At 40.2% G+C, this 17,865-nt stretch overlaps 2 protein-coding genes across 3 annotated transcripts; one reads left to right on the plus strand and one right to left on the minus strand.

Moving 5' to 3' along the window:
- Positions 1 to 271: 271 nt before the first annotated feature.
- On the plus strand, positions 272 to 7,816 carry LOC108656560 (uncharacterized). 2 transcript variants are annotated; one of them, XM_089264414.1, is made up of 4 exons: positions 272 to 782; positions 2,273 to 2,430; positions 3,116 to 3,308; positions 3,371 to 7,816. In XM_089264414.1, the coding sequence occupies exons 1-4, from the start codon at positions 711 to 713 to the stop codon at positions 4,832 to 4,834; spliced, it is 1,887 nt and encodes a 628-aa protein (XP_089120540.1). In that variant the 5' UTR covers positions 272 to 710; the 3' UTR covers positions 4,835 to 7,816. The 2 variants fall into 2 exon arrangements, with proteins under 2 accessions (XP_089120540.1, XP_089120541.1); XM_089264415.1 differs by lacking the exons at positions 272 to 782; positions 2,273 to 2,430 and adding an exon at positions 2,456 to 3,042.
- Positions 7,277 to 13,111, minus strand: GstT4 (Glutathione S transferase T4). The gene is made up of 4 exons (XM_018108710.3): positions 12,695 to 13,111; positions 9,151 to 9,437; positions 8,178 to 8,313; positions 7,277 to 8,112 (listed from the first exon to the last, which is right to left on the minus strand). Exons 1-4 carry the CDS (start codon positions 12,807 to 12,809, stop codon positions 7,937 to 7,939), a joined length of 714 nt encoding a protein of 237 aa, XP_017964199.1. The 5' UTR covers positions 12,810 to 13,111; the 3' UTR covers positions 7,277 to 7,936.
- Between the last annotated feature and the right edge of the window lie 4,754 nt (positions 13,112 to 17,865).

The following is a 17,865-nucleotide window of genomic DNA, read 5'->3' on the forward strand; positions in this document are numbered from 1 at the left end:
TATTACAATAAATATTTGACGCTAAAAGAGTATAGAAACTAAATAAATAACACGTTTGGCTTTAGCTGTATAAGCGCGCGTGCGTGTGTGTGTGCGTGTGTTAGTGTCGTTATGCTGTCATCTATTTGCATAGCTACATACATGCACAGACATGCGTAAATTGTTTGCGTTTTCAAAGTTTATCGACTAACGCTGCAGTAAACACTGAAAAGGCACTTAGTTGCTGCATCTCAGAAACAACAACACAACAACAACAACAACAAACACAAGAGAGGCAACTGAGGCAGCTCGTTTGGCAACCAGCACAAAAGTATGCAGCGAAAAATTGCATTGTCTGTCAAGGACAAAACAAAACACCCTGCCATGTAGCGACTGGCGTCTAGTCTGCCTGTGTGCGTGCGTGCGTGCGTTCGTGCGTGTATATTTGTGTGCGTGTGTAAGTGTGCGTGTGTGTGTGTGTGCCTATTGTAAGCGAAAGGGTATCAAAAATCATCGAGACACGAAACTAGCTCAAACATTCAAGAGCACCAAAAACGGAAAAACAGAATCACACGAATAACAACAACAACAACAACAGCAACACAGCCTGCAGCTAAACAACAGAAACAACAGCAGCAGCAGCAGCAGCAGCAGCAAGAACATCCCCAGACAGGGCAAGTCGATCCACCCCAATCGACATTTGGCGCCAGTTGGACAACATCGTGGCCACCATGTGGTTTCATGCTTCAACAATGCTCCGTCTATTTCCAATACTTTTCGCTCTGCTGCGGCTGCCCGTTCAAGTAAGTTTCCTTAGCCCCCAGCACGCAGCGCCCAGTCCCTGCCCCACATAAATGTTGCAAGCTCAAATTACATTTGCCAAAATTACATAGAGGCAGCACAACATTTAGGCAGATACCCTGGATTAACTGGGGTGTTTTCCTTAGATTACATACATATATGCAAATAATTAAGAAATTCTTGTGCAATTCTGTTCTTGTTTATTCAAATTGAAACTGAAGACATTCTTAATATTCATAGTTTGGATGCATTATGCGAGAATAATATAATGTGAATCTTTGAATAAAGCCATAGCAACCCTCTTATAGACATAATAACAGCTCTAGCATTTTCTTACTTTAAAGCTTTAAATAGTTTGCTCTTCAATTCGGTTTCGGGCTTACGCTCGATAACTTTACTGATATACTCATGTGCTTTTATATTGTGATCCTTTATTACTGTAACATTATTGAACATCAATATTGTTATACTGTTATATTGTTATCTTGCTATTCTTAAATGCTGTAATATTGGGATACTACAATTAAACAGTTAACTGATACCTACAGTTAAATTGCTTTACTTTTATATATTGTTATACTGGTGTGCTGTTAAACGGTACATTCTTATACTGTTATTCCGTTAAATACTGATTTTCTATTAATCTGTTATAATTTGATACTGGTATAATGTTATACGGTTATATTGTATTGATATTATATTATTATTCTGGTATACTGATGTACTGTTATACTGGTATAATGTTATACGGTTATATTGTATTGATGTACTATCATTATTCTGATATACTGATGTACTGTTATACTGGTATAATGTTATACGGTTATATTGTATTGATGTACTATTATTATTCTGGTATACTGATGTACTGTTATACTGGCATAATGTTATACGGCTATATTGTATTGATGTTATATTATTATTCTGGTATACTGATGTACTGTTATACTGGTATTATGTTATACTGTTATACCCGATACTATTATTCTGTTATACTTACTGTTCAACTGAAATATTCATATACTATCATACTTTAAGATTGGTGTATTGTTATACGAGTATACTCTAATGATATTATAGTGTTATACTGTTAAGCAGTTATACCGTTACTCTGTTTAACTGAAATACTGTTATATTCGTTTACCCTTATACTGTTATACTACTATACTTTTATGCACATCATTTTCCTAATTATAGTCATAACATTCATATCTACTGCAGCTAGTTGTAGTCGTTGTTCCGATTTTGGTATAGAACTGCTCCTCATTGTTTTGTTGACTTTGTTAGCTGATTGTTTTACTTTGTTTCGTTTCACCTGCCTGTTTGCCTGTCTGTCTGTCCATCTGTCTGGCTGTGTAACATTTATTCAAATTGTTTGCTCTAGCAATTAATTTGCTGGAGCATACTCCTCTCGCTTATTAATATGCTTAATTGTTCGTAGCGATGTCTTGACTGCAGCTGATGTCTCTTTGCGTTCCATTTCGATTCGCAGGTCAAGGCACGATTCTGCGAGGGCGGGCACATCTGTTCACTGCCCCGGGAATGCTGCACCCAAGGCTGCTGTCCGCCGTATCAGAGCGGGCCTAGGCAGCTGCCACCACCGTCGGAGCACGTACTGAACCTGTTCTTTATCAGTCACTGGTTCTTTTGGTAAGTAGCGGACCATTTAGAAAATGATATATATCTAGTGTGCATGCATTGTGGCTGCAGTCGTCGTCCCCCGGGACGGGGGGCGCTGCACAGCGTTCAAGGTCGGGGCTGGGCCGGGGCTGATTGGCATTGTGTGGGGCCTAGCAGATACAGTCAGGCAGTATTAGTGCGAGTATGAGTATTATTATTGGCAGCAAGTTGGCCCCTGACTGAGTTGCGTCAAGTCAAGACAAGGCCTTATGCAAGTCGGGCCGGGCCGGCCCCGGATCCCCAGACGAGACAGAAAGCGCCAAATGGCATTGCCAACTAATGAGACACTGGCTCTTTTCACTGTCACTGTCCCAACCGCAGTGCCACCCATAGTGGTGCGGGGCATGGGGGCATGGGGGTAGAGGGGTAGAGGGGTCTTACCCTCTTACCCCCTTCGGTTCGCTCACATAATCAAATCTCACGTCGCCAAAAAGCCAAGCGAATAGGCAGCCCATTTAGTTGGCATTCGATTACGAACGCAGCCAGCCGCAGTCTCTACTCGACTCGAGTCTGCCTGCGGTGCGTCCACTGGGCTTCTTCCATGGGCTTCTTCATACAGACGCGCCAACTGCAAACGGAGCAGTAAGAGATCCTCGCACAGACTCCGAGCGCAATCCTTACTGATTCGCTGTCTTACTTTTGTCTCCCCCCGCAGGTGCGTCGTGGTGGCCGTCATTTTGGCCATCCTCTGTGCCTACTCGCTTTGGAAGAAGCGTCGCACACTGTGCGGCTGGGGCTTCACGGAGCATCACACCCAATCCGAGGGCGACTCCGCCGGCTCGTGCTATGCACCGCCGCAGTACAGTCGCTGCAACTCGTTCCATCATCCGCCGCCGCCCTACACGGAGGTGAGTTGATCTGCTAATTTAAGTGACTGAGCTCAGGCTAAGGATTTATCTGATTTCGACAGGTCACCTCGAAGCCGGATCTCTATCCGCTCGTCTTCACGTGCAACAACGAAAACAGCAAAGGCAACGCCGGCTCCAGCTATCTGATGGTGCAATACTTTCGCAACTATATTGTGCGTCCGGCGGGCTCGCTGAGCGCCGCCAGCACCGTGGACTCGCTCAGCTCCAGCTTCATTTGCAACATCAACGAGGCCAACACGCTGGTGCCGCCGCCCTACTCCCGTGCAGCCAGCCCCGAGCTCGGCCTGCACTACGGGGCCAACCGAGAGCCGCCGCCCAACGGCCAGCTGGCGGCACCGCAGTACGGCCTGCCTCGCTCCGCATCGCAGCTGGTGGAGCCGGAGTACCAGCCGCGCGCGCACTACGCCACCGTCGCCCTGGACAGGAATGTGGGCCTGGGCTCGGGCACGGCCCACTACAGCACGCGACTGCACAACTCGCACAGCGGCCACTTCTCGCCCGACGAGTCGGCCATGGACTCCGCCGGGCTGGTGCATGTGGGCGGCGTGAGCGGCGGGTTCCTGCAGTCGCAGAGCGACCAGCACTTCCGCTACATGGCGAACAGTCGCAGCAGCCTCAGTGATATCTTCGTGAACAACAGCTGCGTGGCGGGCTTCGGTGCGCCGGCAGCGGGGACGGCAGCGGCGGCCAACGAGGCCGGCGGCATGGCCAGCGGCGTCGCCACGCAAGCGACGTCCCTCTGCAGCCTGGCGCTGGCGGCCGGCGGCACGCCTGTGATGTACAACAACGGCTGCATCCAGTCGAATCCGCTGCACAGCCTCGAGAACTGCTGCCAGCTGGTGTCGGCTGTGGAGGCGGCAGCGGCGGCGGCGGCCGCGGCGCCGACCACAGGCAGCACAGTGTCGGGCGTGAGCAGCCTCTCGAACATAGGCACACCCGGCTCGCCGCCACAGGCGACCAGTCCGACGGGCGAGGTGCGCGAGATTCTCGACCAGATTAGCAAGCTGCAGGCCGACGTCAGCTACGAGCAGCTGCTGCTAGCCAAGCCGCAGTTGCCGCAGTTGCCGCAGTTGCCGCAGTTCCCGCAAGCTGCGCTGGCCAAGCCGTTGGCGCGCCCGGCCTCCTTGCAGCACCAGCAGTCCACATCGAGCCCGACCGCGACCACGCCCACAGCGGCAACGCCCAGCAGAGCCAAGAAGTTCTACGCCTCGAAGCCGCCCAACAAGGCGCTCTACATACCAATGGCCGTGGTGACGCCGCCGGCGGCCCAGCGCTGCGTGCTCAAGAGTCCCATCAGCAGCGTGGTCAGCGGCGCCAACTTCTTCGTGAATCGCGGGCGGGTCGCCCGCAAAGGCTGGATCTCGCGCTCGGCACCCACGACGCCGGGCAGCGGGCTGCCGCCCAATCGGCTGGGCGACGACAGTCCCCTGCTCAACGAGCACGACGAGCAGGACGAGGACGCCATCGAGGACGAAGACCAAAGCCAAGACGATCAGCTCGAATAGACAGCAGCAGCTCAAGCGTCACCTAGATGTAAGCTTTTAATCAAAACGCAACTTAGTAGGCGGTCAAAGGACATCAGAGTGCCAAAAAATACCAAAAAAAATTAATGAAATCAACTTTTACTACTGCTAGAAAAAGTTTTAAGTGTAAAGCCAACGAGTGTTTCAAATAAAATCAAATTTGCTTTTAGCCACAGCTCTTAAAGCCGCAAACCATCCGTTTTGGATGCCTAACTATACCAATGTATAGAGCAGTATTAGGGATATTCCCTTAGCAGTAATTCGAGTTGTTTTCGTTTTAGCTTTATTTTCTCATTTTCTTTTGCTTTTTGGTATTTTTCGGCACACTGAGAACAATGCACAATTGAGAATGGTTAATGAATCCACTCGGTTCATGTATGTATATTTAGATAGACAATTCAACAGCAACAAAATATTGGCTAATAACTGTAATTAATCAGGCTTCGATCTGGTCTTGGTCGCCCGACGCTTCCAATGGCCGAGCGTGTTCCTATTGCACAAAGACAACAACAACAACAACAACAACAACAACAAATACATATAAACATTTATAACATGTTTGCTGTTTCTCTTAAGTAATCAGTGTATGTATGTATGTATGGACATATGTATATTTGTGTATGTCAGACTTGAGAAAATTAATTTTTTCAATGTGCTTCAAAATGTATTGTAAATGTTTCAAGTTTTGATGTGTAAAGCTTTAGCTGTAAAGGACTTGCAAAGAGGAAATACAAATGCAAATACAAATAGTTATTGTATATACATATATGTATGTGTATATTTTACATACATGTACATATATATATTTCTTTTTTAGGACTATGTATGTGTAATGAGAACAACGTAGATAATACTGTATGGGCGCTAAAACAAAATCACATTAATGCACAAATACATAAGGAAATGCAGAAATCAATAATTAAAAATAAAAAAAAAATTTAAAAATAAATAAAAAGAAAAGACATACTTTTTTAAGTACGTGTAAAGAGAGAGGGCGAATCGCAAAGCCCAGAGAACAATGCGCTAGAATGCAGCAGTGCCTTTTGACTAAACAAAAACAAAATGAAAGAATGACAAAAACAAAAACTAAATCAAAGAAAACTAACATTACCGCGCACAAGCCACATGTATGTATGTACATATACATGCATATTGTATATGGATATGTACTCAAACAGAATAGCAATTAGACAGACTAGCTCGTTAGAAACAATGCAAACTAATAACAGAACAACACTCCGTGTGTATCGAAACAAAAACTAAATATCGATAAGTTGCGAATCCCAGCCGCAAACACGACCAGTAGGCGGCTCGGTTTATATGCACAAACGAAGACCACATGGCTTTGCTAGTTAAGTTTAAGATCGAAAGCTTCCAATTTTTAGTTCAACTTCAAAAAGTGCCAAAGAAAAGTATTTCCCAAACTCATTTCCTGCCGTATTGGCTGAGATGAAATCGGTTTCAGATTCGTTCAGATTCACTTAAAATTACTTTTGTTCGTTAAATTCAAACATGCCGCAGAATTTACTCCGTCTCTGGTACTAAACTTATGCTCAGCTTTCGACGCTCTCCATGAGAGAACGACCGAAGCCTTCCATTATATGCGATAGCCAATAAGAACGAAACGCACTGTGACTTCCTTCACACTCACACTCACACACCAACACAAACATGTATCTTCCATTAGAGTTGAATGCAAAAGCAAATGTTAGAGCGAGATGGTGTAAGCTCTGTTCGGGCAACATGCATACGAAGCGAGAGCGGGATAGCCTACGGCTCTGCTCTAACAACTTCTTTTGAACATTTTTGCGTATTGCTTTATCTATAACTGTGGAACATATGTATGTGCACAAATACCTATTAAGTGAGAGCGAGATGGCACAAGCTTAAAGCTATAAAAACTGTGGAACGTGTGTATTGATGCATGTGTGCGTTCACAATTAAAATCCGATGTATGTAATTGTAATTGTCACTCTAGCTAGCTTACCATAAACGCATACATACATATATACATGTATTTATTATTTATAAATATGAAAAAACGAACTGTTAAAGCTTTCTCTGACAAGAGCAGATGTACATATAAGTAAGCATTGGAAGCATATACTATGTAGCGGTAATACGGACAGTCGGCCATACGAACGAGCCTTGCACAAAACAAAACCAAAAAAAAAAAAAAAAAAAACACAATACACTCGCTTTCACAGAGTAAAATCAATATGTTTGACTAGATCTACTACACTTAAGAAAACAACCAAAACAAAACCAGCAACCGGCTTAAAATGCAAATTTTCTTTCAAATTCAAATTCAAATTTTAGTAAATATATATACATATATATATTATTTTTAGATGCAGGTCATTAAATACAATAACTTTCAAGGTATTTTAGTATAAACATAAAACAAACAAGCAAGAACAAAAATAAAAACAAAACCAATTTATTAAAGTCGTACATTTCAACAAGTGAGAACTGCGCAGTCGGTTACACTCGACTGCCGAATACTCTCATCACAGTGGAATAGATGCGGGAACAGGTAGGCAAATATCTTTAAGGTACATATATGTAGATCGTTTCACATAAAAGTCTGTAGAAAACATCGATTTTTAACAATACATCAGAGCGGCTTTACAATGTAGATCGAACTAGCCTAAAACTCGGGGTTTTCTTTCGGTACAATATTTTAACATAGCTCTCTTAAAATATACACACAGTTTAATACGTAATAGCTACATACATACGGTTCACAAAAAAAAAAAAAAAAGTACTAAATAAACAGTTATCTTCGGTTACCGAATATATCGTATTTTTAACCCTGTAGACATTGGGTAGACTGAAGTGATGCGATTTAAGACTAATGAAAAATTAAAGTTCGAATTTCCGATATGAAAAAGTTAATTCTAAAGGCTATGATAGATATTTGAACTAGATCGATCCTGAAACGACCTTAAAATGATAAACAAACTGAGAAACAGACAAAAATAGGTGAGCATCCAACGACACCCTTCCTCCAATGTGTACAGGGTATATATACATACATATATAGACATTTATATAAACAAAAGCTGTTGCGACCCGAACTGATCATTGCTTGACTGCCTGCGCCTGCTTCTCGCCCTGCGCAGCATCATTGGTCAGCTTCAGCTTGGCCTCGAACTCCTTCTGGACGTCGGTGTAGTAGGGGCCCAGCTCCTCGCGCACAGCTTCGTACCAGCGGGCCAGCTTATTTCGGTTCTTGAAGGTATTGTAGCCAATGCTCTCTGCAAATATTATCGATATAGTTAATATTATTATCGAAATGGAATTTGCCCAAATATTTTCTTACTCGGCTGGTCTATTTCGCAGATGGCACTGAGGTCCGCATACGAAATGTTCTCCCCCAGCATAAATTTACGGGAATTCAGGAACAGCTCCTCGAAGTCATTAAGTGTGTGCTCCAGCTGCTTGCTAGCTGAATTCACCTGTATCAATTATTTTCGAATTTTGTACTTTAATATAAATTAAAAATTACAATGGCTATGTGAGAATGGAAATTCGGCAGTAAAAAGGGACGTGGAAGACCCCATAAAGTATATACTATTCGTGCACCCTTCGGCATCTATCAGTCCGTCTTTCCCTCCTTGCATTCTAATACTCTTCTTTCCGTACTGTTGCAACAAACTAAAAAATTACATATGCTCGAGACTTATACTTTTAGTATAGGTATCTTTTCGATAACTCAATTTAATCGATAACTCTATTACATTTTTAAGGTACCAAAACTATATATTTTAGACTGACTGTGCAGGCTCTTCAAATAATGAATTAGATACACATACATATGTATGTGTATTTGATAAATATGGGACTTTGGAAATCAGAATAGCAAGACTGCGCTGACTGCAATCGGTTAGTTTTGATGAAAGCTAAATAATTCTCATTTTCTCAATTGGAACACTAAAGTGCTTTAGTTTACTGAAAGTTCGAAGAGTATATACTTAATGCCAAAGTTAAGTTCATTTCTTAAGCAGCTGCAGTACTGCTTTGGAATCCAGGTAACTATAAAAAACTAGTTTTAGAACTGCAATAAAATCAATGATTTGTGTTTACTTTCAACATATAAGATGAAGTCCGGAATGATTACGATCAGTCTAGATCGGATCGGTGGGTTCTAGTGTAAGGAACCAAATATCCTACGCATATCCATTTATAATATATACATAGTAGTAATATAGTCTTTACATTTATGGTTTGTAGTCTATATAATCTACATAAATATTGTCTATATTCTTAGGTCGGTGAAATATTTTCGCACTTACCGCATTATCGGAGGGTCGCGTCTTCTGGAGGTAGGGCACCAGCCACTTTTGCTGGAAGTAGTCGGTGCACGCCACATCCATGTTGGTCTGCTGCCAGGCGAGATACTCGTCGACACGACTGCGGCCCAGGTGACGGTGCGGATACCAGTGCTCCGGCACTAGCTTCTCGCGTGCCAGATGGCGGAATATGGCCACGCTCTCGGACAGCGGATAGCCGTGATCGGTGATCGCGGGCAGCTTGCGGAAACGATTGACTTTGTCCCGAAACTCTCCCGTCAAATGCTCACCTATGGAAGGGAATGAGTCAATAGATCTTACAGTCTATTATTAAAAACTGTCTAACGCTGAGTCATAGGTCATGAGATCTTACACAACGATTATCTAAACTGCAAGCGATGTCTACTGCTGACACCTAAGTTAGTTCAAACTAGCATTGTTTGTTCACTTGAAGAATATATGTATGTATATTATATAAATTTATATACATATATGTTTTTTTTTTTTTTTTTTTTTTTTTTGTAACAGCTCTGTTTGTAGAGTTTCGGGCCTCGATTAGTTTAACGACCATTAATCTGTTCAAGGCAGTCCGCTCTATGGACAAACGTGAGTTGGCCAGATCTCGACTGCAGCTTGGCCGGGCTCAATGCACTGGCTCGGGGCCAGTGGCCAGTCGGCCGAATGCGAGATGTCGCTCGCACGCTTACACTATTGAGCAAAAGTCGTTTGCATTTCGATTTCGTACGCTCCAAAGTCCACTCAGGTTCAAGTTTTACTGCACTTGCCGCTGCGCCAACTGGCGGAAGCCGGTGAGTTAATCCGCAATTTGCATACAGCTGATGCGGATACGTGTACATACATATGTATATGCATGCATCTATAGATCGGGAAGTTCGAAATAGCTGACTACAACAATAACTCTATTATATAAATGCATCTATGCACATATGTATACACCCAGGTATATGATATGTACGTAGATGTGTGTGTGTCTCAGCTCTAATATTTCACTTAACAAGTCGACAGCATTCAACCTTGACCAAGTCAATAGCTTCAACTGCGGCTTCTGCTGTGTTTGGCTTGTTTTTCGCAAAGACGAAAACACACACTGCGCAACACAGTTACAGTTATGGCAAAGAGTTATGATATGCATATTACAATTTCCTGATAACCATGCATATTTCGATTAACAGATTCGTTGGACGAGTTTTAGCTCATGTTTTCAGATAGATTCCACGTGCTTCTCTTTCTTTCAGTGCAAACACGACTGTACTTTCTGCTCCTTTGCTAGCCATCAATTCCAATGATCGATTATTATTTGTTTGCTGATAACGATACCCAATTGGCGTACAAACTAATCGAAATCGATTTGCTAATCAATATTCAAACTGTGCATTTTTGGTATTTATATAACCAAATGTGGGCGTGGGATGTCATTAGACGAGAACTTATTTGGTAGTCAACCATCTGATAACACACAGATTGATATTGGCCGTATCAGTCATACTCTAGAACATGCCCTACGTACTGAACTACTGCAATGATCTGGCCCATAAAAAGAATTAAGTCTAAAACATGTCGAAAACAAGCTCAGTTTTATTGCTATCAATTTGCTTAAAAGAGATTGCAAACAAACAACAAGCGAGACAAATATTGAATATCCATTGGAAGAGCTATAACCCTCTCTTCATCAGGCAATTTTGCTAAACAGTGTAAACAGCACGCGCCCGCTAATAAACAAATACATTTGATTCTCTTCTGCCCTCTGCCCTCTATACCCTGTACCCTAGCTGCACAATGTAAATATGGGCTTTGGAGTCAGAATGTTACGATAATATCCAACCATCAGATCTAAACTAGAGAGAAAGAGATCTAAATGAAAGGAATGAAATGTTTATTATGAAAAGATGCCATGCATATCAGCTTAATGCCAACTACAGGGTATATTCTAGTCGGGGGCGGCTTTGCTTTGAGCGGCCCAAACTTGTTTTCTTGTTTATCATTTAAATATTTTTTCAAATATTGCTGATTCTATTTTCATGCCTCGGCCACAAAAGCAAACCTTGCAGCTGCGTGCGAAAAGTTCGTTGTAGATCTACGATTTGACCATATTAACACCGATATTGCCGATATCTATACATACATACATACATACATATATACATACATACATACTTGCATATAGACTGCGCAAAAAAGGTAATTACTGCAAAATTAAACTAAAACAATTAGCGCATATCTATTTATATAAGCATTGGGCCATCTATACGAGCCATGCATGTATTTGAAGTAATTTCCTTCTTCTAGTTTGCCGATTCGACCATATAGATAGTGAATATACATACATACATACACATATTGCAGTATATGATGATACGAACGAACTGTAAGACATCTTCGACCCCATTAAGCTCATACTAGCTACATACATACATATGTATATGTATGTATACCTATATCTGTGTATACATAAGTTAGTCGGCATTTGATTCTTTATCAGTATCAAGCGACGAGTCATTATAGACTTGTCATTCCTGCCTGTTCTTAGCAACGCTTATCACCATCGGATAACTATGCCATAGGAACAATCTATGGAGACTAAATATAGAAAGAAATTCATTTGTTTTCCTTGACTTATCAAAATAAAAATATCTCATTAGTTTCTGAGTCCTACATATACTTATATCATGTTTATTAAATTGAATTGATGATTAACAATCTAATTTAATGACTAAGGCAAATCGAAATTCTCATGTTTTTATATTTATTTTGTTTTTACTTTGTTATTCATAATGGTTTTCTGTAACTGCACTTTAATAAATATGTAACTACTTGCAAAATAATTGAAATGTCACGTTTTAGCGTTTGTGAAAGACAGAAATTATATCAAATATTTTGAGGGATTTCAAATCTGATTTCTAATTATATGTATATAAACATAGTTCAAGTTTGAAGTATTCCAAATCTGATTTCTAATTGTATTAAAAATATACATGTTTATTATTGATATATAATTTATTTGATATATTAATTTATTATTATACATACATATATAGTTGTACATAAGTCCGAATTTATATTCAATATTTTGGAGTATTTCAAATCCAATTTCGAACTATTCAATGAACTATTTCCAAGAACTAAAATAATCTGTCTGATTTACAAAATTATTTTTATTACTTTTATTTATTTTTATTATGATCTCATTAATATTATTATTATAATATGTGGTACATATTGTTTTTATAGAAGCCTATCTATCAGATATTACCATACATATGCATTTATTTACACACGTATTGCACTTTCCCCTTCGATAACTTGATTAGCTGAATTTTAAACAAGTGGAAAATTTTTGGAAACGCTCAAAAAAAAAAATTTTATATTTGAAAGAGATAGAAATAGACTTGAGTGCATAGACACATGCAATACATGCATGCATCTGCATATGTGTGTAGTTGTTTGGGCTGTATGTGTGTATGTGTGTGTGAATGTGGAAACAACCTTTGGGCTTCTGCGCGAGCTTTTGAGCACGTACTCAACTTACCTTTGACCATTGATATGGGTATCGCCTCGAATGGAATCTTGGATGCCTCCAGTAGTATGTAAAGTGATCGGCTAGCCTGATTAAGGAAATCGAAATAGAACTTTACCGGCGTCATTGTGTTGTTGGTCTTGTTGCTGTTCGTTCTATGATTTCTTTTTGTCTATGACTCGACTTTTGCTTTGATCGGTTTCACTAAAGCGCGTCCACCAAGAAGGTCAATTTCAATTTCGAATACGAATAATCAAAACAACTTGAATCGGAGCGGAGCACAAGAACGAACAAGCGCCTAGTGACTGACTAAATGTTTGTTTGACTGACTGACTGACTGACTGACTGTCTATTTGACTAGTGTGTGTGCGCAGCAGGGCAGCAGCTGACTGGTCAATCGCTCTAACTGCCGTTTTTAGACTGAGCTCAAAGCGTCGGCGAATGCGACATTTTAAACGCGTCGCAGCGCATTGGCCGTAGTAGCAAAGAAGCCAGCGCCAACGGCAACGCCAACGTCGCTGCAATCACATAGCCGCTGTCCCCGCCTTTGCGGCGGGCGGGCTGCGCCTGCGCTGCCAACGGCCGCATTCGCATGTGTGTGAGTGTCGCTGCGCATGTATTGAGAGAGGCAGCGGTGAAGCTATTGAATGAACACATGCGTGGCGCAGCTGCTGAGGCGCAGTCGTGTCTCTCTCTCTATGAATATGTGTGTGTGTGTATAGCTGTAAAGCACGAAAGAAGAGAAGCCGGTCGTCGCTTGCTTGCTTTGCCTGCTTTATGTGCCCTGCACGCCAAAAGAGCGCCAAGCGGGTATGCTTGACTATGTTTGCCCATAGCTGAGTTGTGTATTATAGAAAATGATCACGAACTATGTCCAGAGCGTTTACATTGCACTGTAACGTATAAAAGAAAAACTCTATTTTATCTATTACTTTTATAGCTGCTGCAGCCCACTACATGTGTGTGTGTATGTGTGCTTGCTCGCCACACAGGGTATCTAGCCGGTCATATTCGATAGCTCAGACCACTTTTACTTGTTTGTTTTCGTTTGGCATTTTGTTGTGTTCGCTGCTGTTGTTTTCTGTTTCTGTTTTATTATTAATTGTTGTTGTTGGCGGTGGTGTAGCGGTTGAAGCTTTTTTTACAATTTATGTACTTGTCTTGATTTTGCGGCGCAGTTAATATACGGCGCTGTGCACCCTACGCCGATTGACGGCCAGCATGATTGACAGTCATTCATAGACTGCAGAAAAAGGTGTGGTGCGTACAAATGTCGTCATATGCACACATACACACATACACATGTATGCACATATATATATATGTATATGGGCTTAGGAAAATAAGTGCTATGACACAATCCCAAAAAAAAAAAATTGATTGCAACAATATTTCATTTTATGTTATACAAATATTAAAATTGAAATTACAAACAAATATTTATATAATTTTATAATAACACCCATTTTCTCACCACACTTGGACTTGCATTTTCACTCGCTATTATTTGTCAATTTCTTAATTAGTTAAATTTAAATACCTCTCAATTAGTTTGGTTCGCACACAAAACACACGATCGAGCGTCGATTAGAATTGGTGACATCACAACTAATTATTATATTTTTTATTGTTTCATTATCAGATAGAGCACTTAAATTTCACAGCACTGGACAGCATTTTGTAGCGTGATTTGATTTTTAATACCTAAGCGGAGGATTGCATGTACATACATACAAAATGCGATTAAAAGAATATTTGTTTTGAATCTGAATACTAGATAAATATAATATTGCATGTCTGTATACATACATTTATTCATATGTACATATGTATATAAGGGTTTCTCTCCCCATGAGCTCCCTTACAGATCGAAACAAAACTGTTCTCAGCCATACAAACCTACTAGAGGTCAGAATTTGAAAGTCATTCTAAAATATTTTTGCCTAACTAAATCGAATAGCTTAATTGACATTGTGTATGTGTACGTATGGGTGCATGTGTATACTCTGGAGGGAGCAAAATGCGACAAACAACGCTGTTATATATGTACATACTTATACCCTGTATATTTTGAAGTGAACAAACTTGCATATAGAATTGAACATGATTTAACAGCTAATGGAGGCGATGTTAACAAACATTGTTAACATTACGTAATATGTGTTGCAAAACGTAGCATTATTGATCTCTTAAGTTTCTCTGAATTTGTTTATACTTGAGTGCAATTTATATGAGATATGTACATATGTATATGCATAATAATACGAAAATATATGTATGTATTAGACAGCTACATTTAAGCTTTTCCTATACCTACCTATCATTCTAGACAGCTTGATACTAATAGCTGTTCAATAATAATTATGTTTTTTAAGACATGCGTGAAAATAACGAAGAGGTCTGTTAAGATTAACTTATACTTTGCTGGATATCTTTCACGTTAAGCAAGTACAGAGTATTTGTTAGTCGAACCTTTTCTGCTTTGGTTTCCATCCTTGTTTTCTTTTTGGCCCGATCTTTGACTATCTACGATAAGACTTTGCACTTGGCACAAACTGCCATTGGCAGTGCGATTTCGTCTGCTTTAGCCAGTTCTTCAATTAATGCGTTATCATTTTTAAGCGATTTGCACTTGCAAATGCCTCAATATACGTGTATATATGTACATATACATACGTAGATATGTATATGTATGTATGTATGCAATATTTGTTATTATTTTAAAACGTTTGTGTATTCATTTGCTGCCCGTTATCTTGTTTACCAATAACCAAACACAATTTAAACAAAAACCTTAACAGCAGACAAAGGTAAGCTGAAGTTTCTTCGGCTGATAACGGGACAAGAGACTAGAGAAATGCATGCACGCACACACAGACACGTGCGCACTGGAATGAACTCATGCATATACATACATACATATGTATGTATGTATGCATATATGTATGGATCTCAAAGCTTGCGAAAATTGAACATAAAGTGAACCAAACATAGCAGCAATAGAAAACCGAGTTGCACAAATATGCAGACATACATATATACATACATACATGTATATCTGTATGTATGTACAAGTATGCACAGACTATGTAACTATGAAACCGTAATCCGTTACATTAGAATTTACATAACAGTAGATAAATAGCAAAAGTCAGTCCCCTTCAAGCAATGAGTAGCTAACATATGTACATATGTATGTATGTATATAACATATACATACATATATGTATACATATTTACACCAATTGAAATACTATATGTATATATTAATTTGATTTGGTATCAATACAACAAATATCATTGGGAAATATTTAGAGGTAAGATTTGCATTTTTCTTTACAGAGGAAAAGAATTACAAACAAGTAAGAAAGCTCTAGTCGAGACTGCTCGACTAGGAGATCCCCTGAACCCTTCGAGCAACTGATATTTCAATAATAATTCGCACATACACACGCACACACACATACGCAAACAAACAAACACAAGCACACACACACACGCGCACATATACAGGCGATTGCGCTTGGGTTGCGCTGCAGTGTTGGCAATATAATCAGAACTTATTTGTTGAATAATTTAACTTCTAGACGTACGATCGTAATGAAACTTTCAGAACATAATCATAATGTGTAAATGTATGAGTATACCAAAGCACAAGTCTCTAGTATTTGATATACGAGTTTTAAAAAGATGAGGGTGAGGGGATGGATATAAGGGTGGGGGGTAAATTTTAATAAAAACCGAAATTGTATAAAATGCGTCTTAATATATATTTAAAATTTCGACACTCTGGCTTTAAAGATGTGGGAGATATAATTTTTTAACTGATCTTCGATAAGGTTTTTTATCGATAAAAAAATATCGGAATAAGTTATCGTTTTTTAGTGATAAACTCGATATGCGCGCGATATATACGGACATTTTAAAAAAAAGTTTAAGTCTCTAGCTCTTATATCTTCTGAGATCGACGCGTTCATACATACGGACAGACGGACGGACGGACGGACGGACGGACGGACAGACAGACGGACAGGGCCAAATCGACTCAACTCGTCGCCCTGATCAAGAATATATATACTTTGTGGGGTCTGCCACGCCTCCTTCTGCCTGTTACATACATTTTAACAAAACCATTATACCCTGATTTCCCATTTTCAATGGGTTCAGGGTATAAAAAAAAAAGCTCTAGTCGAGACTGCTCGACTACGAGATCCCCTGAACCCTTTAAGCAACACACACACACACACACAAGCGACCGCGCTTGAGTTGCGCTGCAATGTTGGCAATATTATGAGAATTTATTTTGATGAATAATTTCATTTCTAGACTTACAATCTTAATGAAAGTTGCAGAACGTAAACATAATCTTTAAATGTATGTACATTCCAAAGCACAAGTCTCTAGTACTTGAAATACGCGCTTTACAAATATGAAGGCGAGGGGGAAATTTTAACAAAAATCGAAATAGTATAAAATGCATCTTAATATACAATATTAATTTGGAGACTCTCGCTTTAAAGATGTGGGAGATATAATTATACCCTGAACCCATTGAAAATGGGAAATCAGGATAATGTTTTTGTGTAAAAGTATGTAACAGGCAGAAGGAATCATCGCAGACCCCACAAAGTATATATATTCTTGATCAGCACGATGAGCTGAGTCGATATAGCCCTGTCCGTCTGTCCGTCCGTCCGTCCGTCCGTCTGTCCGTATGAACGCCGAGATCTCAGAAGATATAAGAGCTAGAGAGCTGAAATTTTGTGTGCATACTCGTGTATACCATACGCAGTACGAGTTTGCTTTATTTTTTCGATAACTCATCCGATAACTTTTTTATCGAGAATAATCGAAAAATTGATTTTGTTTTTTGAGCCTCATTGGAATACTATTAGACATAGAGACTTCAGATTTACTATGTATATATAAATGATGAATACAAACATTTTGTAATCAACAGATTTTGGATACCACGCCCCCGTCGCCCCCGTATTTCAAGTACTAGAGACTTGTGCTTTGGAATGTACACACATTTTGACCATATAATTACGCCCTGAAAATTTCATTAAGATCGTATGTTTACAAAAGAAGTTATTCACCAAGTAAATTCTCATACCATTGCCCACACTGCAGCGCAGCCCAAGCGCAGTCGCTGCTTACTGCGCAGTTAGCAGAGCGCGGGC

Source organism: Drosophila navojoa, chromosome X, assembly GCF_054131105.1.
Source record: "Drosophila navojoa isolate 15081-1374.11 chromosome X, UAZ_NAV_1.0, whole genome shotgun sequence".
Taxonomy (NCBI): Eukaryota; Metazoa; Arthropoda; class Insecta; order Diptera; family Drosophilidae; genus Drosophila; species Drosophila navojoa.

Coding starts and splice junctions, on each gene's coding strand:
- LOC108656560 (XM_089264414.1), top strand. CDS start 711: ATGTGGTTTCATGCTTCAACAATGCTCCGTCTATTTCCAATACTTTTC. Junction 2,431..3,115: donor ATCAGTCACTGGTTCTTTTG/GTAAGTAGCGGA, acceptor CTCCCCCCGCAG/GTGCGTCGTGGTGGCCGTCA. Junction 3,309..3,370: donor CGCCGCCGCCCTACACGGAG/GTGAGTTGATCT, acceptor TGATTTCGACAG/GTCACCTCGAAGCCGGATCT.
- GstT4 (XM_018108710.3), bottom strand. CDS start 12,809: ATGACGCCGGTAAAGTTCTATTTCGATTTCCTTAATCAGGCTAGCCGA. Junction 8,314..9,150: donor CGCGACCCTCCGATAATGCG/GTAAGTGCGAAA, acceptor TAATTGATACAG/GTGAATTCAGCTAGCAAGCA. Junction 8,113..8,177: donor CTGCGAAATAGACCAGCCGA/GTAAGAAAATAT, acceptor TAATATTTGCAG/AGAGCATTGGCTACAATACC.